Source organism: Pithys albifrons, chromosome 1 (genome assembly GCF_047495875.1).
Source record: "Pithys albifrons albifrons isolate INPA30051 chromosome 1, PitAlb_v1, whole genome shotgun sequence".
NCBI classification, from domain to species: domain Eukaryota; kingdom Metazoa; phylum Chordata; class Aves; order Passeriformes; family Thamnophilidae; genus Pithys; species Pithys albifrons.
The window spans coordinates 119,942,273-119,968,783 of NC_092458.1; the positions used below are offsets into that span (position 1 = coordinate 119,942,273).

General features: G+C 43.2%; 1 protein-coding gene across 4 annotated transcripts; it reads right to left on the reverse strand.

Annotated features, from left to right (window-relative positions):
- Positions 1–172: 172 nt before the first annotated feature.
- NDP (norrin cystine knot growth factor NDP) lies at positions 173–26,511 on the reverse strand. 4 transcript variants are annotated; one of them, XM_071565771.1, is made up of 5 exons: positions 26,441–26,511; positions 25,379–25,503; positions 16,232–16,286; positions 15,239–15,593; positions 173–6,951 (listed from the first exon to the last, which is right to left on the reverse strand). In XM_071565771.1, the coding sequence occupies exons 4-5, from the start codon at positions 15,410–15,412 to the stop codon at positions 6,724–6,726; spliced, it is 402 nt and encodes a 133-aa protein (XP_071421872.1). In that variant the 5' UTR covers positions 15,413–15,593; positions 16,232–16,286; positions 25,379–25,503; positions 26,441–26,511; the 3' UTR covers positions 173–6,723. The 4 variants fall into 4 exon arrangements, with proteins under 4 accessions (XP_071421872.1, XP_071421882.1, XP_071421892.1 ...); XM_071565781.1 differs by lacking the exon at positions 25,379–25,503 and having other exon boundaries at positions 26,441–26,503; XM_071565791.1 differs by lacking the exons at positions 16,232–16,286; positions 25,379–25,503 and having other exon boundaries at positions 26,441–26,481.

Here is a 26,511-nt window from a genome sequence, read left to right on the forward strand (position 1 = left end):
TTTGGCTCCAACAAGTGACCTCTGATGTGACCACAGAGAGCTGTATTTGAGTGGTCAGCTGAGGGCCTCAGGAGGATTTGGGCACCTACTGTGAATGATGAGTGATTCAGGCCAAGTGCTTGCTATGTCCATCTTGCAAACAGTGGTGAAAAATAGCTGCTTTCTAAGAGTGGCAGAGAGGCTCTAGGAGAGGTCTCTGCTCCTCTCCAAACTTTCAGAAATCGTAGAAGGACATGAGGCTGAAGAGAGATGCCTGTGAAATAGAGCCTTATTTTGTGTATATGTGTACATATGCATACACACAGGAATATGACACAAGGATAACGAGTTATTACTTCTAATAGTGCCAAACTGCACCTTAGTAAAGCTGTAGGGCTGATTGCCCTGGGGAGTGTTTGAGTTCTGCAAAAGCATTTTTATGTCATTTTCAAAGAACAAAGCAGGCAATAAGAACATCATCCCAACACCTGAAATACTTTAAATGTGTTTTCAATATTATTTGTGTGAATTCTTCAAATATAATTTCTAATATGCTCAGACACCTACTGGGGACATTTCCAGCCTCACAGTTTCTCTACCTTTCCTACAGGGACTACCTGGGAAATTGCATCTGCAGAAAACTCAGAAAACTCAAGTCCAAAGAGAAGCTTAAAATTTCTGACAATGCTGAGAGCATGCTTAGCTCACTGAGACTGCACTGCATTTGCTAACAACTACTTTGGTAATTTTACTACTTTACTTATGCTCACCCAAGACAGTGGAGACTGATTCCAGACCCTCCTGCACTCAAATGTGGGGTTTAATCCCCACCTGTTACAGAGTAAGTGACTGATGCTTTCAGGGGAGAGGATTCATCTCCAAAAATAATGTTAGAGGCAAAACTAGGTCCAACAAGTCGAAGTCTCTAGTGTTTAGGTCAGGGAACTGAGGGAGATGAATCCTGGCACACCACTTATTGCTACTCCCCAGATTAATTTTCCTTTTTATACAGTGATTGACCGCTGTACAAAGCATCAGTGCTAATCTCCATTGGTTTTTATGTCTGGAAAGCCTCAAAAGAATGGAAAATTATGAAGTCTTGAGATCCATGTGAAGCTGGGAATAACAATTGTGCATCTGAAAGAAAACATATCTAACTCAGGATTTGCTCTTTAGTTCTTTCAAGAATAAAAAAATCCCAATAATATATCTAGATTAGTTGGGAATGTGTTTATTAATGTAATTATCTGTTATGTGTTCATGGGATATACTGTTGGTAGCATCTAAAGTAAGTATTCATTCTGACTTAGACAAATCATAAGTGTCCATTTGTCTTTTCATCTGTGTTTTTGGTTCCTAGATCTTTTCTGAAAGGTCTATTAAAAAAAAAAGCAAAACAAAACACTGAAATAAGCATTCTTGGTGCAGGCCAAACAAGATTACTTATTCTCAATAGTGAACTCTGATTTTTTTTTATCTTGATGTACATAAAGCATCTTCTTCATACCATATAGAACCCCCAAGAACCATTTTCTGTGCATTTTCCTGCTTAGTAACACAGTTTTCAGGCTAATGCTTACTTGTCATCTCTCTCCAGAACCATAAATAAAAATTGTGATGATTCTTTGCTTGCAAAATAAAAGGCATAGACTCCCCATTTGGATTTCCAATCAACTTATTTGTATACATGCAACACACCAAACTTAGTTGGGCTGCTCATTTCACGTGGCCTGCTGCACTTTTGTAGGAGTATTTGTTTCAATACCTGTTAGCTATAATGCAGCCTATCTGAGAAGGCTGTCAGCCCCTTGTCTTCTAAATAATTGCAGAGTCAAAGAAAGTAAGACACACTGTCTCCCCTGCCCTTACACTGACTTCTTTTTAATGGCATTTAATTTTTCAAAAATATTTATGGCCCAGGTCAGGAGAAAAATTCTTTGCTAAGCAGAACTGCTTTTCCTGGAGGGTTTAATCCCATTTTAGGCAATTTCAGTAAGAAACTGCTGTCTTTAAACATGTAGGACTAGGTACTGAAAAACCCTCACCCACAGAAGGGAGCTCAGGGACCTCTCTTTTCTCACATCAGGGGCTAAGAATTGAGGCAAGGCAGAGAGAGCAGCAGAGCAGCAGACAGTAACCTCTTCTGGTTTATTTCTGTTCTCTTTCCCCAAAATACTCTGGCTGCAAGTTATACAGTGCTGCCTGAGCTTCAGGGCTTCCTGGTAGATCCACAAGGACTTGGTGAACAGGTCTCAGTTAAGGGTCATGTGAAAGCCCAGCCCGGGCTGTGGTGTTCCATGGATGTCAGCAAATTTGGCCTCTCCTTCCCCGCCATGAGCCCTGGGGCAGCAGTTTGCAAAAGCCCTGATAAAAGCCACTGAGAGACAGCCAGGCTCAGGAACTGTTGTCTTGTAGCAGTTCTTCAAGCTCAGCAGGAAGGGTGAGGTGTTGTAAGGAAAAGCAGGGGCCACATCTCCAAGAGAACAGTGAGTTCTTCAGTTTAGTGATTCATATGAGGGTTGAACCAGCAAACTGGTTTTGTATCTGCACAGCTTTAAGTGCTTAACAGACCCACTGGAGCTGGGAGCAGAATAATTAAAATTTTCTAGGTCACGGGATCTTTTATTCTGGCAAATTACAGAGTATTTCTGATTGGCACAAACTGCAGTGGCATTATAAGGCTTTTCTTACAAGCAAAGGGTACCACCAAAGCTCCGGTGTTTCCCTCTTGTCTCCATGAGTGCAGTCTATTGAGCTGGAACATAACCCCACCAGGTTATGTTCAAAACAACCCAAACTGGACTCAGAAACTTAATCAGAGAAAGAAAGGCATAAGGTGGCAACAGTCAGAAGTCTGTATCACATCTCACCTTGAGCAAACCACAGGATGGTCACAGCTGAAGCAGCCTTTCTGTGGGGCAAGACAGGGCCTGAAGAGTGATGTGCAGTGAGGGAGAAAATAAAGGACAAAGCCTCCTGATTTGAGTCCCCCCTAAAAGGATGCATTAGCAAAGAAAAGGTCCCACAACGTTATCTAGAAAACTGTACATTGTCCTCCCTGTTGTTCAGTTTAAGAAGTATTTACACAGTAGTCTGACTTGAAAAACAGAGCTTAAGTATCCAGAGTGGTGTCAGATTAATAAATTAGGAAGCCAGTTCATCTCCAAGCACCATTTAGACTCTTTCTCATGATGAGCCAGATCCTGTAGTTTTTACCTGAAGCTTCATTTTCATTTGCTTCAACACATCACCTGAATTTTCCCATAAGTAGCACTTGTGTGTTTCGGTCAGCACTTAGTTGCTTAAAACACTAGCAAAAAAAGTATAAAATATCAATTTATAACTGACTTTGGGGCATTTGATTTTGAAGAATATATCCTCCTTTTCTTAAATGTTAATATGAAGATTCCCTGGTAAAGCCAAAAGGAGAATTTGAAAGTTTGATTCACTGTTTAATATCAACTTCTACCTATTTACAAATATGCTTTGTCCTGCCATTAATAATTTCTTTTATACTCCTTCCATGCATTTATTTGACTCAGCAGTTCAATTAGGTGATGTTGAGTTCAACTCAACATTTGTGCCTGGCAACAGCCTTTGAGGTCACAAGGTGATGATTTTATTAGAGGAACCGACCAAAGGTGGAAGGAATGTGGGGGGTGAGAGACGAAGAAAAGCTTTTGTTGAAAAATGAACACCTTCTGTGGGACCTATTTGAGCAATTACAGCTCTGGCACCATGTTAGCAAGGGGGATGATGGAATATATATCAACCAATCTCTTCTCTCACAGTAAATATTCTCTTTTTTGATTAATAGGCCCATGGTCTCTGCTCAGCCTGCTCCTGTCTCCTCACCAGAGGACCACAATCAGGGCCATGCTGCTCTGCCAGGTTCCAGCCAGCCAGTTTAGCCACTTGCAGACTTGCAGGAGTGCTGCAAATTGCACCCAAATTTCATGTCACAGCTCCCTCATTTTGCACTGGCAAAGGAGACCAGTAGCAGCACAGCCCAGGGGGGAGGTGATGCTGGATATAGCAGTTACCCTCCAAACATTCCCAATTCCTTAGACAACTGCATAACTCAGCTTGTGTGCAGCAGCCTCTATGACTATGCTTAGAGGTCATGCATATTTTACGCTATAGTTATTCAGTTATCAAAGGTATTGCTGATGTTTCAGATAAGGACAGGAATTTTCTATATATAATGAACAGTAGGGGGTGATGCTTTTTTAGATAATGGGATCTTTAGATGCTGGAGGTTGAGAGTAGAAAAGGGACACACATATGATCTTTCATATAAAGTAGTCTGGTGATAATGCCCAGCTCACACTCCCTTCGATCGTCCTTTGATGTTCAGACCATGCAACAGATGTGAAAAGAATGACTGACAGTCCTGAAACAGTGAATGGTGTCTAATAAGCTCACTGGGGCTCATCACTCCTGGGTTTGACATTTTAATCTGAGCCCCTCAGCTTCCAGCACTTTGATTCACCCTTTCGTTTGCCCACATCTCTGTGTCATTGAAAACCGGCCCTCTCCAAGTCATTTCCAGAAGACTGACAGTCCTTCCCATGTATCACGAACCTCTTTAGCTGCTGTCTGCAGTCCTACCTGTCCCCCATTTCTTTCCACCACTGACTGCCATCCAGCTCAGGATTTGGCTTGTAAGGACAATGTCCGTCACCTCAGCATTCACATATTCACTGTGAGGTGGCAAAGGCAAAGGAATTTGGCTTTGCCTGAGCAGGCACAGTCACTCCAATGTAGACCACAAAAGGACTGCCACAGGAGGACACTAACTCTCGTATAAACCACAAAAGGACTGCCACAGGACAACAGTGACTCCAGTGTAGATCACAGGACTGGCCTCCCTCCCCCTTGGGAATTTCCTGCAATGGCAGTGTGCATCCTTGAGCTCCTGTGTATGGCATTTGCTTCAGACATACTGGATGGTCTTGAACAGATGGACTGAACCCTACCTGTGGATAGGACTTCCCCTCCTTACCATGGGATCCTGGCAGACATTGCTGTGCCAATCCAGCCTATCCCAGAGAATAACTATGGAACTATGCTCATGGATGCTACTGACCATTAATCCTTACACAGTGAAGATGTTCTCAGCACCTTCACAACTTCTATCAAAACAATGGCTTAGCTGGGTTTGTGTGAACATCACAGACATACTGCTGGCTGACAGGAGATGCTGCCATTTAAGAAGATAAGAATGTCAATATTAGATAAGAACAGTTATATTGTTTCCTTGCAGTCGCAAGGAACTCTGAGTGAACCTTCCCTAGAATCGCATGTTAATGAAGGAGGGACAGAGTTTCTCTGCAAATACCAAATACCATGACCAAGCTTGGGATCCCCTACTATTTTGAGGTCCTTATACCCTACCAAACAGTGCAATTCTTTCAGCTTCTCAAGGCATTTCTTTCTGCAATGGTCCTGCAGGAGAAAGCAGCTCATGGCCTTGCTTCTTGCAGAGAACCACTGGGTACCGCTGCTCTGCAGCACCCCACAGCTCTGATGTCCTGACTGCAGGACAGCCTTACCTACATGTTGTGGGCTTGTGCTAACCCCACCTCATCCTTGTGTAAGCACAAAGGACACATGGGCACAGGAACCAGCCAAGAGCTGTGCCATTCCCTGAGCAGTTGCCAAGACACTGAATCAGTCAGTACCCCAAATGGCAGGAGATCATTAGGAAAATTGAAACACAGCCTTTGTGGTTGAATGGATAACAATGGGACTCCAATTCTGCCTTAAACTTCCTATGGGAACATCAGTGTGATTCCCTGATATTTGGGATTGTCAGTCTTTAAAAGGCAAAATGGTATTTGCTCAGTGGCCTAAGAGCTATAGATGAAAATAAATCCTAGGTTTAGTCATCATCTTGGTGGCTCTGGTTTTGTGCATGAACAGGTCGACTCAAGTTAAGAAGTGACTCCATTTAGTATGTGGCATTTTAAAATTTGATTAGTTTTTAGAGTTTGAACAATGGCTTTTGTGACAGACGTGATATGTCACATTTCTAGGCTTTTAGAGGGGAATAGTGGGCCTCATGATCTTTCACTTCTCAAGAGTCACTCAACCACTGAACTCTGATGACATATGGTACAAATAATCATTTTGATGGCTAGGGCTGGGTATTCCCATCATGGCATTTCAGATCCAGTTAACTTTTCAGTGGTTTATTTGTAATTTCTGCTAAACCACAGTTAAAGTTATCCAGCACTTGGCTGCTAGATCAGTAACAGATGAACCTTGCCAACAGCAAAGTTTGTTTTGAAGGCCAGTATAAGTAGGAAACAAGAATAAATTGATTGATTAAGAGGTTGCACATGGGAACTGATGCCCATCCTCTGTCTGAATGTCAACTTCCAGTGCTCAGTGCAGTCATCCAGATGACCTTCGTCTCTGATCCCCTGCTGCCCATGGCCTAAAGTAAAAGCACCTCTCTGTAGTCAGAGCTGAGCCTGAAAAAGAAGAAGCTCTCAAAAATATCCTTTCAGAAAAAGAGAAAGGCTTCTTAAAAACAAGTCCTCATGCTTTCACCTTTGGCACAGCCTGCACCATGGTACCGGCATCCATCATCAGCACCCCAGGATATTTTACACTTCAATCCAGTCCTGTCCTCACTGCAATTGTATGCTGGGAGCATCGGCCTGACCCTGGATTGTTCCTTGGGAGCGCTTGTCCTCGGCAGCACGCCAGTCCCCGCTGCGCTGTGGCCCCACGCCCCTAGGAGTTGCACTCCTCGCAGTGGCAGGAGAGGATGTAGCGGTAGGTGGCCGTGAGCCGCATGCCCCCCGAGCACCGCAGCCGCATGGCTTTCAGCTTGGAGGTCTGGGGGCGGCAGCAGTGGCAGGTGGAGCGGAAGGGCTGCTTCAGGACAGTGCTGAAGGACACCATGGGCTCCGAGCGCGATGTCTGGCTACAGCGACCCTCGCAGCGAGCCAGCAGCACCATCTGCAAAGGACAAGAGACGGGTTAGGAAATGTGTCCTCCTCGCTGCCAGAGCGCAGGAAACACCAGCAGACGGCTCCCTCCTTCCAGTCTGGCTGTTTTCGCATCACTGCATCACTCGCTGCATCCCACCACCCTAGTGAAGGCACCCAGCCCCACGCAGTGGTCTGGCCCTGAGCTGTGTCTGAGAGAGCAGAGCAGATAACCAGGCTCCTCCTGGAGTCCCTGGCATTGACACCAGTGAGGACAACAGCACCTGACCTCAGGGCTCCAAATGATCATAGCCAGGCCTGCTTTCACCTCTGTGACTGCAACTCTGCCTGACCCCAGAATTGTGGCAGCCAAGCTCTTAAATTGTCAGCCAGACTGATACTGCTGTTTGATATTTTCCAGTGTTTTCATAGAATCATAGAATCAGTTGGGTTGGAAGAGAGCTCTGAGATCATCAAATCCAACCCTTAATCCAACCCCACTTTGATTACCAGATCATGGCACTAAATGCTACGTCCAGTCTCACCTTAAAAACCTCCAGGGTCGGAGAATCCACCACCTCCCTGGGCAGGCCATTCCAATGCCTGACCACTCTCTCTGCAAAGAACTTCTTCCTGATTTCCAACCTAAACCTCCCCTGGCAGAGCTTAAGCCCATGCATGCCCTCTTGTCCTACTGTTGGTTGCCTGAGAGAAGAGACCAATCCCCACCTGGCTACAACATCCTTTCAGGTAGTTGTAGAGAGTGATAAGGACTCCCCTGAGCCTCCTCTTCTCCAGGCTAAACAACCCCAGGTCCCTCAGCCTTTCCTCATAGGACTTGTGCTCCAGTCCTTTCACCAGACTCATTGCTCTTCTCTGGACCTGCTCCAGAGTGTGTATACTAGTGAAAACGTCTCAAATTCTTAGATATATGAACACATAAAGTAGAAATATAAACAAGATGCTCAGTTTATTGCTTTAAAAAAGTACATTTCTAGCTCCCTCCTTTTACAAATATCACCTTGAATATGTATTTGCAATTTAATGTGTGTATATATATTTATGTCATCGCATCAGTTGTATCTGTATAAAATGTGTTGCATGGTATAAGGCAGTGAAAATGTAAAAAAGAAAGATGAACTTGTTGCCAAACATCAGGGTTCCCTAGTGAGATTTTCCAAAAGCAGTGCAGAGTCCATGTTTCTTCTTCTGAGTTCACCCTATGAGCTGTGACAGTAACAAAGGAGGTTGAACAATGGGAGGCACTAAGGAATGGAAGTCCATGGGCAGTGACCTACTCCCCAACAACTCTGTTGAGCAGAGAAGATGGATAGAGCATTAAGCACTATATAAATCTCGGAAAGGATCCTCTAAAGCTCAGGAAATTATGTGTTAGAAACAGCTGTTGCCACCTTGATAATAGGTAAGTGTTGTACGAGTTTGAACAAGTTCATGCTTTCATGGGAACAGAAATATCAAGTCCATATCAGCTAATTCTGCTTAACCAAAATAAACTTCAAAATCAACTAATTATATCACCCAAAATAGGCAGTGAAAGAGTTGTAAGTCTTTCCTATAACCAGGGAAGAACCTTACACTTTAACCATGCTGCACATATCTCATGTTCTTTTTCAGACAACCTGAAAGGATAACTACAGACATGATAGCAAATATTTTACAACATTAAACCCTTTTGTGCTTCTTTCATTACACATGCTCAGCTGACTGCAAATCTCCAAGTCATGTAAGCAGGTATATCAAATGTTTGATTTTTCTCTATAGTCACAGTCATAAGGCAAGACAGGATAAAAAGAGAGAGAATATTCCTGATATCAAGTAGGAAATGCCAGCACTCTCTGTGTCCATAGGAAAGGCACTGATCATCCATTGTGCAGTGCTTAAAAATTACTCTTCCAAGGGTACTTGCATGCTAAATGGTTTGCTTAGAAATGTATTAATATATTAACAACTACAATTCCAGTCAACATAGACAGATCACAAGGAAGATATCTTCAAGAGGTGATGAGCTGTGGTTCATACCTTCTTGTTTCTTGGTTAAATTAAGAGATGGGTTCTTGTTGTTCTCTGACAAATTTTCCATCCTTTATGATTTACAGCATAAATATATGGTCTCCTTCCTGTGACACTCAATATCCATAAATAAATTAATTTCAGCTGTTAGCAATAATATTGTGAGAAGGAAATTTCAGTGTACTGTGGTGTCACACACAAGCTTTAGGCCTATCAGATATGTCAAGCTCCTTAATACCAGTGTCTTTAGAGACTAGAGAACAGGGAAAGAGACAATCCTTACAGTGCTAGCACCCCATTACTGTCAGATAAAGATCCATTTATTTCCCCTTGGTAAAAAAACCTCACTTCCCAGGCAGACAGCTGCTGAAGGTATTTAATTAGGTACCAGCTACACGAGTATCTAATCCTGCCTGCCATGCAAAGGAAAGGCAGACGATTGGGACATTTAAACTAGTTGGTCTCCTTCCCAGCGTCTTGACAGCTCTTTTTAGGTCCCCTGCTTTGAGGAGCTCACCAGACTCCACGCACCCTCTGCCACAGGCTATTCCCAAATATTTGGCTGAAGAGGAGGGTGAAGAGCAATGCCATGGCAGCTGACAACTTCCTGAAGGTTGCAAAGATGACAGAGCAGAACTCTCCTCAGAAGTGGCAAAGGGGGACATGCAGCTGCCAGAAGTTGCTTTTTCAGAGGTTCAGAGGACCTCCAGAAACCCTTCCAGCCAAACATTTCTATGATTCTATGATTTCAGCCTAAATATGACAGCATACATTGCTGTATGGTCAAGAAGACTTGTAACGGTCAATGCTTCTGAAGCTGGAACAACCAGCCACTTCTGGTGCTGCTACCCTAAGGGCTTCTCATGGCACACATCTGCTCCTGTACCTGTAGGTATTTTCAAAAATGCCAGGGAAAAAACCCTGAATGCCCAGGAAACAGAAATAAGGGCTACAGAAAAGTTGTAGCAGTGTAATTATAGGGTAGAATTATCCGATTTGTCAATATCTGTGCCTCAATACATTTCTCATAAACAGTTGGCTTCATAACACCAACCCAGCCAACATTTATTCAATGTGCCACTGCATTTACAATTGGTTAGCAAGTCTTGCCTTTAAAAACTTGTCTTAGCCTATGGACGCTCTAATTTTAATCTCAGATTTTGCTGGTTATGTAGTTTTTCATATGATGGTCACTATTCCTATAAAGTAAAATTAGACAGCGTTGGGTTTATGCCCTGTTTTTGGATGGCAGTATAAACTCTTACAAATAGCACAGCACCAAGTGTATCAAGTCAAACTGCTAGAATAAAAAAAAAAAATCCAAAATTCCCATTTTTATAGCTTTCTAACCTTCTGGACTCACCTGAAGTCCTTGGCAAAATTTAACATTCTCATAAATTTAGAACCACACCAGTGGATTTTGGCAGGTGTGCAAATGAGCTGGAAATAGCATGTACTTAGAAGCTTTGCTTTGCCATTTAATCAACTGCACCAGCTGCTTATTGCATCGTGTAGTATAGTGCAATAGAGATTATCACCTAAATAATTAGTAATGCTATGATGGCATAGCACTGTAATACAGGGGGTGTATATATAGTAAAAACATGTGGGTATTTTATAACCTGATACATGTGCCTCTTGGCTCCCCTCATCCCCTGCACATGTGAGTTTGTACATGTCACCTTGCAGTGCTGGATACAGAAGAATAGAGTCCTACAACAATGGACCCACAGGGGTCTAGGAGCAGCTATAGAGGAATGGGTTTTCTTAAAGCCAATGATCTCATAGGTACAGAAGAGAGCGATGTGAGGCAATATTTGATCCTGAGTCCAGAAGTTGTGAACTGGATTATTACTAACGGTGTTTGTAGTCCTCTTTGCTGCACTCTTCAGCAACAGCAGATGGGCTGAGATGCATGAGAACAGATTTTCACACAGTTTCTGTGGCCTGGCTGCAAGCAGGCATTACTGGGAGTCTCCTGAGCTACCTCATGAGTCTTTAAACATATGCTAAATCTCTCTTCATCTGGTCTGTGTCTCTCTGGACTGGATTCTTTAGTGTGAGGCTGTCAGTGGTAGCACACTTCTGGCACATCTGGACAAAGCACTTGTGGCAGCCAACACTGTAATTTAGGAGACTCTGGCTGCAGCAGCGAGGCAATCCAGCACATGGATGAAGACCAGTGGGTCTCTGTGACAGAGGTCAGGCAGAATCCAGTATAGTCAGGAAAGGCAATACCTCATGAACTGATACAAACATTTCCTTGAAGTCAAAGGAAAACACAGTTTTTCAGGGAAAAAAAATGGCCTTTTTCCATCCTACTTTTGTGTCTCTTTTATACTATAGTGGGCCATTTTCTGAAGGCTTTGGAAAACTGTTTTCATCACCTGCCTGAGGCCACAAGCAAAAGGGATCTTAATGATTAAATTACATTTGCTGGATGTTTAACAAAACTACTCTCTATGTGGATACAATTGGCAGCCTCCACAGAGAAGCACAGTGGACATAATCCTTTTTTAATCAGGATGGACAGCAAACATCTTGCAGTTTCTGAGGTCACTTTTAACTTCTGTAATTCTATGCTGCGTTAAGACAGAAAACACAAGGAGTGAAAAAGGATGTCTCAATGAAATTAGTATATAACCCCCCAAAAAGGGCAAAGTCTTTGCTTGACATTCTCAATCCAAGCTTCACAATGGAAACTTGGTGGAAACAGGAGGTACTTCAATTCCCAGAGCTACTCCTACAGGGCCTTGAATTTTTTGACTTGTTTGTATTTTATCACTATATATATATATCGGAACAGATATTGCATCTAGTTTCCATTAGCAAGTCTAATATTTGTATGTGTTTATATGCAAGATCCAGAACAGAAGCCATATGTCTACCAGGATGATTCAAATCCCAGAGACCTTAAAAAAACCCACATCTTCATTTAAGAGAGTTTTCTAGGAAGTGTCAAAATTATTTCACTTTGTATGGAAACTGTTTCCATTTTCAACTTCATGAGAAAGTCCACACAACTTGCAGTATTGTTAAAAAAATTGTACATGAAACCATTGTGGAATTTGGGAAGCCAAAAGATGTGATAATACTTTCAAACATGATTTCCATTAAAGTCTTGATTTAAAAAGAATCGCTGACTTTTGCAGCCAGAATTGCAAATGTTTATGTCAACAGCTTTTTTCTCAAAGCCCCATTTTGAAATAATATGGTTTTCATTACAAGTCATTCTGTTTTCTCAATCCCATCAGTTCCACTTCTAAAGGCCTGATTGATTTTCTCTGTCATTAGGGATGCTAAGAAACTGAATTGATGATGCCTTCCTTCCTTCCTTCCTTCCTTCCTTCCTTCCTTCCTTCCTTCCTTCCTTCCTTCCTTCCTTCCTTCCTTCCTTCCTTCCTTCCTTCCTTCCTTCCTTCCTTCCTTCCTTCCTTCCTTCCCTCCTTCCCTCCTTCCCTCCTTCCCTCCTTCCCTCCTTCCCTCCTTCCCTCCTTCCTTCCTTCCTTCCTTCCTTCCTTCCTTCCTTCCTTCCTTCCTTCCTTCCTTCCTTCCTTCCTTCCTTCCTTCCTTCCTTCCTTCCTTCCTTCCTTCCTTCCTTCCTTCCTTCCTTCCTTCCTTCCTTCCTTCCTTCCTTCCCTCCCTCCTTTTGTTCTTTTTTCAGAAGAATAACCCTCTGTCACCTGTGGCAGTCACAGTTTTAAGAAAAACCCAGAGGATGGTGATGGCAATGTTGGAGCAAGAAGGCAGGCACTCAGTGACCCAGTGGCACATCCCAGCCATCAGGCAGCACAGTGACAGAGTCCTGAACAGGTACAATCACAGCTGCTGGACTCATGGACCAGGGACCAGACTCCACCTAACACAATTATCCTTAAAGTCTCTGTTATGGGTTTAGCCAGGTGGGCCTAAATTAGGCTTTAAAGTTCAGATAAGGCCTGAAATTGTCAGCTGACTTGAGCTGGGCTGAGCCAGCTAACAGCTGACTTCTTCTGACCAATAATATTGTATTCCATACCATATTGCATCATCTCAAAAGGGGTAAGAGCTGGTGTGTGGGTGTGGCTTGTGGAGTTGCTTCACAGCTGTGGTGCCAGCAAGACACTCTGCTGTCTCAGGAGGGATGGGGAGGCCCAAGCCCAGAGCACCGGCTTAACATCATGTTATCTGAGGGAAGTAAAATGTTTGTTCTTAGCTTTTCTCTCTGCTTAAGTCTGTCTCTGAAGAACCAACTTCTCTAGAATGATTTGTAGTTAAAATGGTAGAATTTGTGTTTACTGGGAAGTGGGAAGTTATTTCTTGTTATACATAACTTGTGTAAGTGTGTGTTATATTGTAGTATCCTCTTAATTTTCTCCTTTCTGTATAAATACATGTAGTGAGTTTCAGCATAAACCTGGTTTGAGGGTTTTTTTTTCCTCTCCCTCTTCTTTTTTCCCTTGGCTGGTTGGGGGAAGGAGGAACCCTCTTCACTCTGTCCTGGACAGTTGGTGTTTTGCCAGCTCAACCCAGGACAGTCTCCACCAGGACAGGCAGCTGAGGAGCAAAGCCTTGGCTTCTGGCCGAGCAGGGAGCTGAGTGTGAAGGCACCTGTGTGGTGCATCGCTCTCCTGGACCAAGCCATCACAGTAGCTACGGCTTGTGAGGTCTGAACTGCTCAGAGAGGGGAGGGCTGGGAGCACCCACATACCAGTATGTAAAACCCAACCCACATGCCTACAACTTACCACCTTTGCCTCTCACTGGAGTCAACTGCAATAAAATCAATATTGCACAAACAGATGTGCCTCTGCAGTTCTGTTTATTAATGCCACATGTTTCGCAGTAGGTAAGAAGGTCTAGTTAGGCCAAAAGCAAATCAAAAGACCTCCTCTGAATCACAGGTAACACATGATTTTACTGTTTGGAATCAGAAACAGTAGGGCACAAATCTCTGGGTTCCTACTGCTGTGAATTGGGGAAAGCCAGGCAGACAGCACTGAGAGACTGATGTAAAGCAGACAGCGCAGGGCTTTTCCCTGTGCCAAATTTGGAGGCTATCAGCCCCTCGCTCGTGAGCAGGAACAGGACAAGCCTGGCTGAAGAGGCGTGGCCAGGGCAGCAGCTGTCCTGGTGCACAGTGGGAGCACAGAGCACTGAGTGGGTGGTACTTTCTGTTGCCACTTCTCTCGGTGCTTCATTTTGAGTTCTCTGACCTGCAGCTACCTGTGGCATTGCCTCACCCCTGCACTGATCATGGAAGCAACATGTTTCTTTTTGCACACAAAGGCATCTGATGGTGTCTGCAGCCAGTGCTGCATCCATCTCAACTGCATGGATCCTCTCTCCTTGTTAATTCTCCCAGCATCCCTGCTGCTGGGGTTTTCCATCACACAACATGGGAGGATCCCCTCTTGTTCTAAACCCCGTCACATATCTGCCTCCCATCACTCTCTTGCCCAGCTCAGGGCTGGCAAAAGCATTGGCACTGGCAGTTGTTCCTTTTCATTAATCCAGGGATGTGAGTGCATAAGGCAAAGCCACTTCCCATGGGACAGAGGGATGGTCCAATCATCTGAATGTACAGATTGTATTAACTCAGATGGAACAAATTAGGCCAAGACAGAAGGGACCAGCAAGGATTTTCCCATTGTTTCTCCCCATTCTTTTTCTCCATGCAATGAAATAAATGGCTGTAGGCTACATGAGCAGGCTGTAAACCATTTAGACACAACACTTTTCAGACTTGAAATCCCAAATGAAAGGCAAACTTGTTCTTCTGCCTGTTCCTAAGCCCTACAGTAAACACCCAAGTGTTATTCTGCATGAAAACCAAGGCCTTGAACTTAAATGGGGGGCAGGAAGGATTTAAGCACTGTTCTTCACAATCTTTATTAACTACCAATTTACAGCTTGGTTCTTTATGTCTAAAGTTACAAATGTACATACTCCAGATTAAAGATTCATTAGAAGGAGACAGTACTGGGATGATCTAAACTTTCAAACTAGCCCATCTCCTTGGCACCATCAGCTGAGATCTCAAATGTGCTCCTTTGAATCTTACCATTTACTGCATACTACCTTTACTATCATGATGTGTTTCTCCTTTTGAAAAGGTGAAAAGAGGGGCAAGAGCCTTTCTCTACAACCCCAGTTCCTACGTACATACACAAGATGTCTCTGCATCTCTGAGTCTCTGCAGCTAGATTTTGGTAGGTAGGAATTTATGCAGAGAAAATCAGCCAGAATGGCTCATTTGAATTACTCTTCTGATGCAGCTGCTGCGAGGAGGTGAAGGAAGGCCTTACCTTGGAGCTACACTTGTAGAGGGGGTGGCTGATGGAGTCAACATAGTGATGCCTCATACAGCGACTGGGGTCAGAGTCGAGCATGAAGGAACTGTCTGTTTTACTGTCCGTGTCTCCCATCATTGCCAGGAGCGAGAGCATGGAAATCGAAGCTGCAAGTACATGATTTCCCATTGTCGAGGAACTTCTCACTGATAACAGCAGAGGGAGGTAGAGTATTAAAAAACCTCCAAATTCTGGAAGGCAGTTCCTTTCCAGGACTGTGAAAAGTCTGGTTTAAGTGTCTTAGCTGTCATTATTCTTCTCGAGTTGGAGTTTGCCGAGATTGTAATCCATCAAAGAATCTCCTGTGCAGCTGGGATAAAAGCAACATAAATCAAAATCCTGACCAAAAAGACCGCTGGAGGAAAATAGACATAAATAATATTAAGGCACACAGGACCTTTTCTAGACAAAATATAAACTCTGAGTGAGCATTGTTCCCACAGTAGGTAGAGAATATGGCATTAGGAAGAAGAAGTCAAGGCCTTGTTACTTTTAGCATTGCTCTATCATTTCTCTGGTGAGAACCTTTTAACATCACAAGTGGTACAGTGCCAATCTTTTTAACCTGGTGATGTCCCTGGTGTGTTCCCCTCAGAACTGGTGATTAGCAACACATCAGAGATTTCTGCAAATCCAAAGGACTGTGTATCCACTCCAAGTGACAAAGAGGGGCAAAGCTAGGCTGCCTCCTGCATTACCGATGGGAGTTTATGGCCTAGGGAGCACATGGAAAGGCTGGAGGCAGGTTGAGCTGTGGCTCTAGGGGCTGCCTGTCACTATCCTGCAGCTTCTGTGCTGCTCCAAGCCCAGGCATAACCAGGTGGTCCCCCAGGAAACCTGTTGAGCATGGACCTGCACTACATAAAGAACTACTTAAGTCTCTGGCTGTCCTGCCCTCCTGAGTTCCAAACTCGCATGCGCATGGGTGGACATGCTTTACTTGCTTACTTGTCAGGCAGCACTTGCTGTGTCAGTCTCTTCCACGTTAACAAAAGAGCAGCATCTGAAAAATACATGTATTACTCCATAATATCCAAGTACGTCCCAACTATCAATTGTGAAAAAGTATATTCAGGTGGAATCATGTGGCTATCTACCCAGGCACCTGAATTTCTGGGGAATGATGGAGACCAGGAGGTTCCCCAAGGAATAGGTGCAGGACAGCTCCTGAAATGCTGCCCAGAGTTTTGTGCCAGCAGGGGAAGGAGGGCATTTCCCTCAGCTGTTTTTTCACAATCCCTTGATCCTTTTCATAAAGCTCTTAGTCCTGACTGGGTGATTTAATTTCACATTTACTACAAAGAGATATAGCTTGAAAGAGTTGTGAGTTATCCATCTAAATACACCCCAGTGAAGGATAATCAGAAGACACTCACAAATACAGTCAAAAGGACTTTCTGAAGAAACTTAGATAAAAGTTCCCTGCTCCAGAAGAAATGCTCCCACAGAGGCCCTTGAGTATTTAAAGAGCTGATGTGTGCCTTTATTGCCTTATACAAGCCTCTTTCAAAACTGTTTTCTTGGTTGCTGGCAATGCTCTAAATCGACTGATACTCATCTCCCAAACGGCCTGAATTGAGGCCTCCCCACCAGAGTGCTTGATGATTTGTGTATTGCTTTATAGCTTGCTCAAACACTTCTGTGAGAGGAGTGCATAGCAGTGACAAATGCTCCCAGAGTTCATCCAAGCTGGGATGGCGCTGACGTGACATACAAAGCCTCATGCTGGGAAGAAATGTTATTAGGGATGCTCTGTGTATTAGAGAGACAAAGATGCTCTGTGTGTGAGACGTTTGTGTTGTTGTTGTTTCAAACTATTATCCATGTGCCTAAGTAGGAAAGGAAAAATTATGTGACTGTGGATTTAAATGACAGTATATTTTTTCCCCAGAGTCTGACATATGACCTGGGATATTTTCCTCAGCAAATGTAGCACTAAAAAAAAAACCCAACACACTGCATCTTTGCCATATAAAGAACTTTGACAAGCAACACTAAACACTTAGGATCTCAGATACATTTATGCACAGTCTCATTCATGTCAATAAATATCCTTCCAAACATTTTTTCAGGGTAAGAGAGAAATCTCTCGGTCATGGGAGCTAGGACAGACTCCCTCCCAAAAATTAGCTGTGCTGCTCTAGTTCATGCAGATGATGCCCAAGGATTATCTAACAGGAGGAGTGATGCACTGTTTTTTTTTTTCCCCTCTATGTTTAACCTTTTACCTACATTCCTACTCTTTTTTTTTTTTTATAAAGAAGCTGACCAAAACATGCTGCTTGGCAAGGCCTCTCTCCAACATAGTTAATCAGTATTACACACCCAGTAATTCCCTCTCTGTCCAAATAAATTTACTTAATACTAGATGCTCTCATCTCATGTGTTATAACATCCAGGGATTCTCATTTCCCTTTCTCTCCATCCCACTGTTAATTTTGTTCTTCTATATCTTTCCTTGGTTTTGATCATTATGATTTAATACAGTGAGAGAAATCTGGAGTCCTGGCTCAGTTTTTGAAGTCTTATCACTCTAGTTTTCTTCAGGAAATAATTGGATGACACAGAGTCTGTGTCATGAAAACACTGTGAGAAAGCTGGAAAGACACAGGGAAAAGTGTGAGAAAAGGAAGATGGTTGTACCTTCTTCAGGACAAGCATAGTATAAAAAGTATTAACAGTTTCACAGTCTTTTAAAAATGCCCTGATACTTCTCTAGCAAGGAAATTTAGCAGACTTTGGTAACAACCCTTTGAAAGAAGAAAAAAAATACTGTTATCACATAGTTATAAAAAAAAAGAGAGAAAACAGATATAAATGTGATCCTTCGTCCGTGAAAAAACTGTGTACAGTTGTTGATAGACATTCTGGCAAAACAAGCATGTAGGTATTTCTCCTGACATCCCTATGTGAAGGATGCACATAAATTTCTCAAGTCCATAGGCCATGTATAATATATATGGAAATAAAAGTCTTAGAGGGATATTTTAAGAGAAGTTAGAGTGTAGATTTTGGGTTCTGTAAAAAAAGTATAAATATTTTCACACAGGTACATCACCATGTTGAGATACATTGGCATGAAATTTTCCATTTCCAGCTGTTATTGTGCAATGGCATTTCACTTGAAGTTAACTTTTTTTTTAAAGTTAAAGATTGCATTTCTTCCAAAACCAGAAGCAAGTACACCTGTAATCATTAATCATCATAACTGGTGACATTTTGTTTTATCTGGAAAATATACTTTTTTATTAAAGTCAACAATTTTACATGGAAAATGTTCTTCTATTTCAGCTGTGTTTTGCTCAGTTTCTTTTCACGTAAAACTGTGGTGGACAGCTCATCTGCCAGGCTAAAAAATAATGAAGGTAAAATGCTTCCTCTCTACAGCATTGTAAAGAAAAAGATTAAAAGGGGGCTTCATATTGTCAGGCTGACAATTGGCTACAAAAATACTTGGCCTAACAGCAGATGAAAATCACTACTTCCCATTTTTTTCATAATTCACTGGTATGGTCAGTACATTTTGTTAGTAATAGGCTTAAAGTTCCCTTTACATATAACTGGTTTTCAAAAATTCATGGAGGCATGACGTACAAAAAGCTGTTACAGCTGTTACCCAAAACTTCTACAGCTGCTACCCAGAAACTTCAGGGAAAAATAGAAGACATCCCAAAGAAAGAACATATTAACTCACAGTTCAAGACTATATTGGAAATGGACATAGGGGCAGAGTTAGGGTTATTTTTCCAACTCTCTGCTTTTATTATTTTCTTTCTGAATGCTGAAATAAAGATTTCTTATCATAGTCTTAATATCATTTAGAGAGCCGTGAAGATTAAGGTTTTGTTTTGCTTTAAGGACAGAAGAAAATTCCATCATCTGGAATTATTTAGTCAGTCACTTTTTGAGAACATAAACAGAAATTCCCTTTTTGCTGTGCATCTTGGAAAAAAATAAAGAGCTGAGCAATTCTCCAAAGGTCTATTGGATCTGCACTGCTTTTACCCTGGAAGGTAGGAAAAGCTCATTTTTGGTGTACTTCTATTTGGCTGTTCTCAACTCCTGAGCCCGCTGAACTAGGCATGCATGTATGTTCAGCTTGGTCTTCATTGGCTGTGCATTTTCTGTGTTTGAGACTCCTGCTTGATGATGAGGGCACAGTTCAAGTCACTCAATGCTTTTTATGTTTTGGAGGCTGCCAAAACCCCGTTGAAGCAGCAGTGTGTATATATAACTTAAGCCTGGCCTTGCATGCTGTGCATATTTAGTAAACAAAATTGCTTGGATCCTACCATGTGGTTCTCTCATTTTGAATTTATGTAAACAGAAGAGTTACAAGACTACTCAGTTTCTCCAAACTCCATCCCTATAAAAGTGTCACTAACCATATATATGTATATGTGTGTGTGTGTGTGTGTGTGTGTGTGTGTGTGTGTGTGTGTGTAATTCACTGCTGATGTTCTGACAAAAATAAACCACAAAGTTCTTCATGAAACCAAAAGGGATTTCTCAAGAACTTCATCTAATCTGGAAAAGTTCAGACCAGAAAGATGAGGATTTGGAGGTTTTGCTGGACTTGAAGATCTGATCTGGAGTGGAAACAACTGTGTTGGGCAAACTACAATTGGATTTGTTCCATGGGGTGAAATTCTCCCCTGCCATGACAAGGGCTGTGTGGTCTATTCCCAGAGATCCTTCGGCATCCCCAGCGCTCAGATGACTTCCAGCCCACACAACCATGCCTGGGAACTGCCTGGGAAGCACTGTGTGCTATGGGACTAAATCGTACAATTGACAATCTGAGCCATTTAAGAGAACAGTTTATGCAGTAAGAGAGACAACCTGAGATGAGATGCTGCATCTGGTCCTGCTTTCTGTTGAACCAACTCAGAGCCTTTGTCAGCTCCAGTGTATTCTTCAGCTCTGTAAATAAATGCAATAATCTTCTTATCTAATTATTTTCCTTTGGCCATTTCTGTTCCAGCAGGGAAGGAGCTGGCCTTCTATATATGCTATCAAAATCCTTGCTCCAGTCTGCAGCCTCCTGTCAAAACACCTGACAAAGTCACTGAGTGGCCATGTGGCAGCTGGGCAGGAGCAGATGAACACAGGGAACTACAGTTGTTTGTGAAATGCCTTCATGCAGCATTTGAACAGGTTTCTTCCAACCCCAGGACAGGGCAAATGCCAAACAAAATATTTTGAGTGAGATCCTTACAGATCTAAATAAGTGAATGTTCACCCAAGGTCTCATTATACCAAAGAGACTTTGCTCGACTGACATCCCACTGTGCAGAAGCTTTGACACCAAGGGGAACATCTTCATCCATCATACAGGAGCTCCATCCACCCATTTCACAGCAGGTTGCAGGGCAATGTGTGCCTTCAACAAGAGAACACCAACAACACGTGCTCCTGGACAGCACTTGTGGCAAGAGGAGAGGGGAAGGAAAAAGGAAGTAGGAAGGAAAGAAAGGACTGAAGTGTCTTCTTCTGGATGTCCACAGGAGGAAAGACCATCTTCTGGTTCTACTGAGGTTGTGCTGTCCTACCATCTGGCTGCTGACAGCTGCATGGTGCTAATAATGCCAAGGTCATAGGTTCAGTCCCCATAGAGGCCTCTGACTTAAGAGTTGAACTCAATGATCATTGTGAGTCCCTTCAAACTCAGAATATTCTGTGGGTTTATGATGTTATCCTGCAAAACTCAAGAAGATAAAAGGGACACTACCTCTGAGCAGTCAGAATGTCAAACACCCCAATATGGTAAATGAAGCTCCTGCAAATGATTTTCTATTGTGAGGCTTCCTTAAGTATTTTAATATTTCAGGAGATAAGTACCTGTGACTGTAGGCAGACTAAAAACAAAACAAAACAAAACAAAACAAAACAACCACAGTAATTGCAGCAAATGTAATGGAAACATTCTGGGAGCATCAACACATATGGGAAGAGCACACATGTGCCTGGGTCCTTGGGCTTCAATGGGACAGCTCATTTAAGGTTCCCATAAGTATTCACATCCTGGGGATCTGGTGCATGAGATGGAACAAGTCCATCTGAACAGCACTTGAGGTGGCTTGAACTTCCCTCTCCTTTTGAAGTTTCCAAGAATATTTCCAGCCCTTCAGGTAGCTGGGAGAGGGGGAGCTAACCGTGCCTTCCTGCTGGGCGGTTGGAATAACAAACTCTAGTGGGTACTGCAAGCTGGCACCTGGCCAGCAGACAGGCACAGGCCAACACAGAGAAAGGGATTTAATACACTCACAAAGAATAACTACTGAGGGACAAAAGAGAGCTTGTATTTTTATTCTTTCCTTTTCCTGCTTCCAGGAAACTTTAAATAGATTGATTAGGGGCATGCATGGAATATCTCTCTAATGAGCCAGCAGAGCAATTTAATGGTGAGGTGATGCCAGGCTTGGATTCTTTCTTTCTTCTTGTGTCTTGCTGAATATCAGAGTAGTCATGGTCTTGAGTTTGGGACAGGAAAGAAAGAGTTTTCCACTTGGTCATCCAGAGGTTGCTGGATGGGATCACTCCTTGGTGAAGCACCAGGAACAGAACTGAGCTGTCCAAGTAAGGCCACCCACCCCTCCCAGGAGGGAAACCAGAAAGGGTGGCTGCTGGCTACAGTGCAGATGTTCCCAGCCAAGCACTAGCTATAGGATTTGCTTCAGTAATTACCTCTACTTTAGTCTTATGACCCAACATGAGGCAAAATTACTCTTGGCCAAATTACAAGTTGCTGAGAGAAGTCCAGGGCATTCAGGCATGAGTCCTCTACCTGTTGGAGTGTGTTAAAAGCAGGTGGGTAGGTTTTGTTCTCTGGATTTTGTGTATTTTCTAGAGAACTCAAAGGTCTGTATTTATCAATAGATGCAGGAGAGGGAATGAGTTTCTTATTATTTAATATTAAAAAAGACATCCCTGCCACTGGGACCAGCAGAAAATGCTATGCATGCTAGAGACAGCACATGATGGCAGGGGATGATGTTCCCTCTTTCTGGACCTTATGGGCAATATTGTTTCCTCTTTATTACACAGGCAAAATTCAGACCACCATTCATACACCTCTGATAATTAGGAAACCTAAATATTTGGCTCATGGTAACAATTTTATGTCTTCTAACAAGAGGAGCAGTGTTCCCCTTGGTCCCACTCCCTTTGAGCCGTGCTGCTATGACAGTAATGTGATTGTCACTGCCATGGTATGCTTAACCTTTGCCAAACCAGAGCTGAGGCATTAACTCAGATCCCCAACTCACATGTCTTAAAGGGCAACATAACCTGTGCTGCCTCCACACTGCCAGGCTGACACCGCCTGCAGCTCAGCAGTAATAAGCACGTAAATGTGACAAGCGTAAGCCATAACAATGATTGATGCAAAAAGAAAAATAACAAAGAGGAGCTGAAAAATAGCCATGAGGAGGAATTCCTAGGACCAGTGTCTCCATGGCACCAGCAGCCCCCTGCCCTGTCACCAGAAGAGGGGCTGCACTTGCCTGTGGTAGAAAGGATCTCCATGCCACACAACAAAATTCCAACAAACAGGACAAGGACTAGTGGTGTCTGGAAGTGGTAGTGCCACTGCTACCCAGCTAATAGTCTGAATTAGATGATGTGAAAAAAGAAGGAATATATAGACAGCCAGCTGCTCAAAGGCTTACTACAACCTTGCTTTTATTGTTCTGCTAAGTTAGAGGTGGGGCATCAGAGGGATTCCTTGCATACCACTACTGAGAAATTTTAATATGTTCCACACTGACACAGATAAAAAGGAAATAACAGCTGATCATAGTCAGCAAAGCATGCAGCATCTCTTCAGATGCATGTACAGAATACAGGCAATGTGCCCTTGGCTCAGACACCCACATTAACCTGACCCAACCAAACCTTTCTCTTGCCACTGAGCTGAGTTTCAGCAAAAGGATTGTCAAGTGGGAAGTCAGGCAGCAGAAAAAATGTTGACGTGGGCATGGCTATTCACCCCATCCCAAGATATCAGGACATGGAGAAGGGCAGGGGAGCTGAGAGGCAGAACACTTTACACTGATGAAAAGAAACACATGTTTACACAACCAACAATGATCCCATGGAACAAGATATCACAGAGGGCAAAAGTTGAGCTGGGCTCAGCAAAAGGACCTGTTGTGTATGGGAGGGTTACAGTCACAGGGATTTTATTTTTAAAGAGTTTTTGGAAGGGTTATAAACTCTCAGGACGCTAAAGGTTCAGTTGATGGGGTTAGGGGAAAATCCTTCACCACAGCAAGTTACTCTGTAGCTGCCATGGGGTCTCTATGTCTTCTTTGATGTGGCCACTTCCAGCCACGTTCAAGAGGTTGATTGCTCAAATAACATGAGTCTATGGCACAGTCTCACGTAACAAAACTTTTTTAAGACTCAAGTCTCTCTTCATACTCAGGTGGACATTAGAGATCAAGGAATTTGTAATACTCATATTACAGCTATCAAATGTTTATAATTGTAATTGCAATAGTGATATTTGGAGCTGGGGAGTGGGATGTTTTTCTTCTTTCAGTTAAACAAAGAATCCACTAGATTTGCTGCAAAACCAAATGTCCCAGTGGTTTCATGCAAGCTTTGCACCACAGATAGTCCACTCCCTTCAAGGTCCAAGAATAGCCTTGTGCACTTCCTAATGTGTCTGAGAGCAGACAAGCCAGGAAGGGAACAAAGTCACCCTCAGGGGAAATGGGGAATGAAGCCAACTCCAGGAGTACTCCTATTCAAATGAGTCAAGGCAGCCATCAATGTGATCTCCCACCTGGGCAAAAAAGACTTCAATCCTGGCAACACAAGCAGGCAAGAACATACAGATGCTATCACAAGCCTCAATGGCATATGAGGGATTATTCCAGGGGGGCAGGCAGCTTTTGTGGAAGTCAGCCATGAATAAGCAGCTACCTGGAGTACTGTTACTGCAGACTGTACCCAAGACTATCCAGAACAAGTATTTGGCTCTGCAAGGACCAACCATCAGCATACAGGCATCTGATCAAATCTGGGTGCACAAACCCAAAGACCTACATGGGACACCTTCAGGTAGAGAAAGGAGCTTGTAACTAATCAGCAGCAGCTCTTAATTTAACTCTGTCCCTAAATCAAATTGCATTTTACTTTGTACGCTTAAAACATCTATTCCTTCCACATTTGCTTTTAACTGGAAAATCTTAAAATGTTGTTTCATAACACCAGTTTTGCAAAAAAGATTTCATTATTCAAGCAAGAGCATGTTTGTGTATATATAAGTCACTGGGAACCCCCGATTCAAGCTGGTAAGTAATTACTCATCAAATAGTTCTATTTAGGTCCAGGGAATTATTCATGTGCTCACAGATATGAGTAAGGTCCCACAGCCTGAGCAAAAGTGAGCATCATTAGTAATTTGAAAGGAAGGAGGAAAACAAAAAAGAGCTCTTAAAATGTAGATATTCTTATCTTCTTTTGAGGAGGGACAAGTAACAGCATTGTGATTATTACATCCACATTTATGTACGAAATTAGGCAGCTGGGTTACTTCTATTAGAAAGTAACTTTGCAATAAGGAACTGGTTTCAAATAATCATTTGCCTTCATGTGAACTCTCCCCACTACTGGCTTTAAATAATCATTTGCCTATCTTTTTTAAACATGCAGAGTTCCTACCTCTCAGCCACTGGGACAGTTACAAAACTTTAGGAATTCTAAGTAACATTTAGCATATATAAAACATTTTTTCATCTTTCAAGAACTGCAGAAACCTTAATAGGTTACTTGCCATACAATCTGTCTTGGGCAGAAACAAATAAGATGTGTTGTAGGGGGGTTATGAGGGAAATTTAAATGAACTTGAGGGGTAGGATAAGAAAATTGCCTGACAGCCCCACAAGAGTCAGTCCACACATACACCATCTTGTAAATTCAGATTTGCCACAAGCAAATTGCCACCCCCCCGAGCACACGCTCTGTGACACTGCAGCACTTACCTAACCCAGTACTGAGATTGGTCTCCACAGGGTTTATCTTTGTTACTCTGTTGTTTGCGACTGGACCCATTCACTTGAACTTTTGTAGGATGAATACACTCACCTGAATTGTAGCAGGGAGACGGGGCTCTCCTCCTCGGCTGGGCTCTCCCGGGGCAGTGTCCGTTCCCGAGCCTCGCAGTGGCACTACACTGACACTTTGTCACTGGGCTCATAACAGTGAAACTCCTCTTTTGTCCCAAAGAAACAGAGAACAATTATGCTCGTGCCTTTGGCGCTGATACACAGGGAAATGATCAGCCGGGAGCGGAGGAGAGCCTCCCTCTCCCCTTCAGCCGGCGCTCCGGGGTCCTGCAGCATCCTCCCGTGTCAGCTCCCGGCGGCACAGCCACGCCGCATTACGTGTCGCGCTGACGGGCTCGGCTACCTACTAAATATACCCCTCGGCATTACAGCAAAGGCGAGCACCGTGGCTTCCCTCACAGCTTTCAGCCAATCCAGAGTGTGCATTACATCTGTCCTAACCCACAAGCAGCCCAGCCCATGGGAAAAGCCTTGCAGAAGTTTGGGTAAATAATAATGTGCAAATTAAAAGCGCTCCCGCAAAGCGTGACACAAAAAGCTAGAAATAAGTATTGCCTGTTGTTTCAAATTATTTTAGGCACTCCGGCAGATGACTGGCAAGAGCATAGCATGAACTAGTAGCGATAAAAGTAAACAGTCCAGCTTTAAGCTAGCAGGCTTGCCTGTGCTCATAGAGCCCTATTGTAATGGGACAAAGAGGGTGCTGGCAATACCAGCGCTCCCTGGACGAATTCAAGGCAGAGTCCAGCATGTCCACTCACTCCAAAGCCATACAGCCAGGACCAGCACAGAGCTGCCCACAGGAGCCCGGCATGCCCACAAGGATTGGTGTTTAACCAAGGTGCTCAGAAGCACACTGGGCTACCTATTTGACTGCATAGAGGCATCCTCTGGACAGGAGATAAAGACACAGGGACAAGAGGGAGACACTGGTACTAGAGCTGTGCCAATTCCATTGAAACACGTTTTAGTTTAAAATATGGTACAAGGAGAACATGTGTGTCAGAGAAAGACAGTAAGCACTCAGTTTACATTCATGTAATACCCAAAACCTGTTGGAATCTCTTATTTGTGTGCTTACCTTTGGTAAATGCACCACTCCTTCCTGCCCTTGCGCTCTTCAGAGAGCTAAAAAGAGGTCCTGTTACTTCC

What these genes read in the sequence shown, in the direction of transcription:
- NDP (XM_071565771.1), bottom strand. Translation starts at nt 15,412, where the DNA reads ATGGGAAATCATGTACTTGCAGCTTCGATTTCCATGCTCTCGCTCCTG. An exon ending in TCTACAAGTGTAGCTCCAAG is followed by an intron (nt 6,952 to 15,238) that starts GTAAGGCCTTCC and finishes TGTCCTTTGCAG; the next exon opens with ATGGTGCTGCTGGCTCGCTG.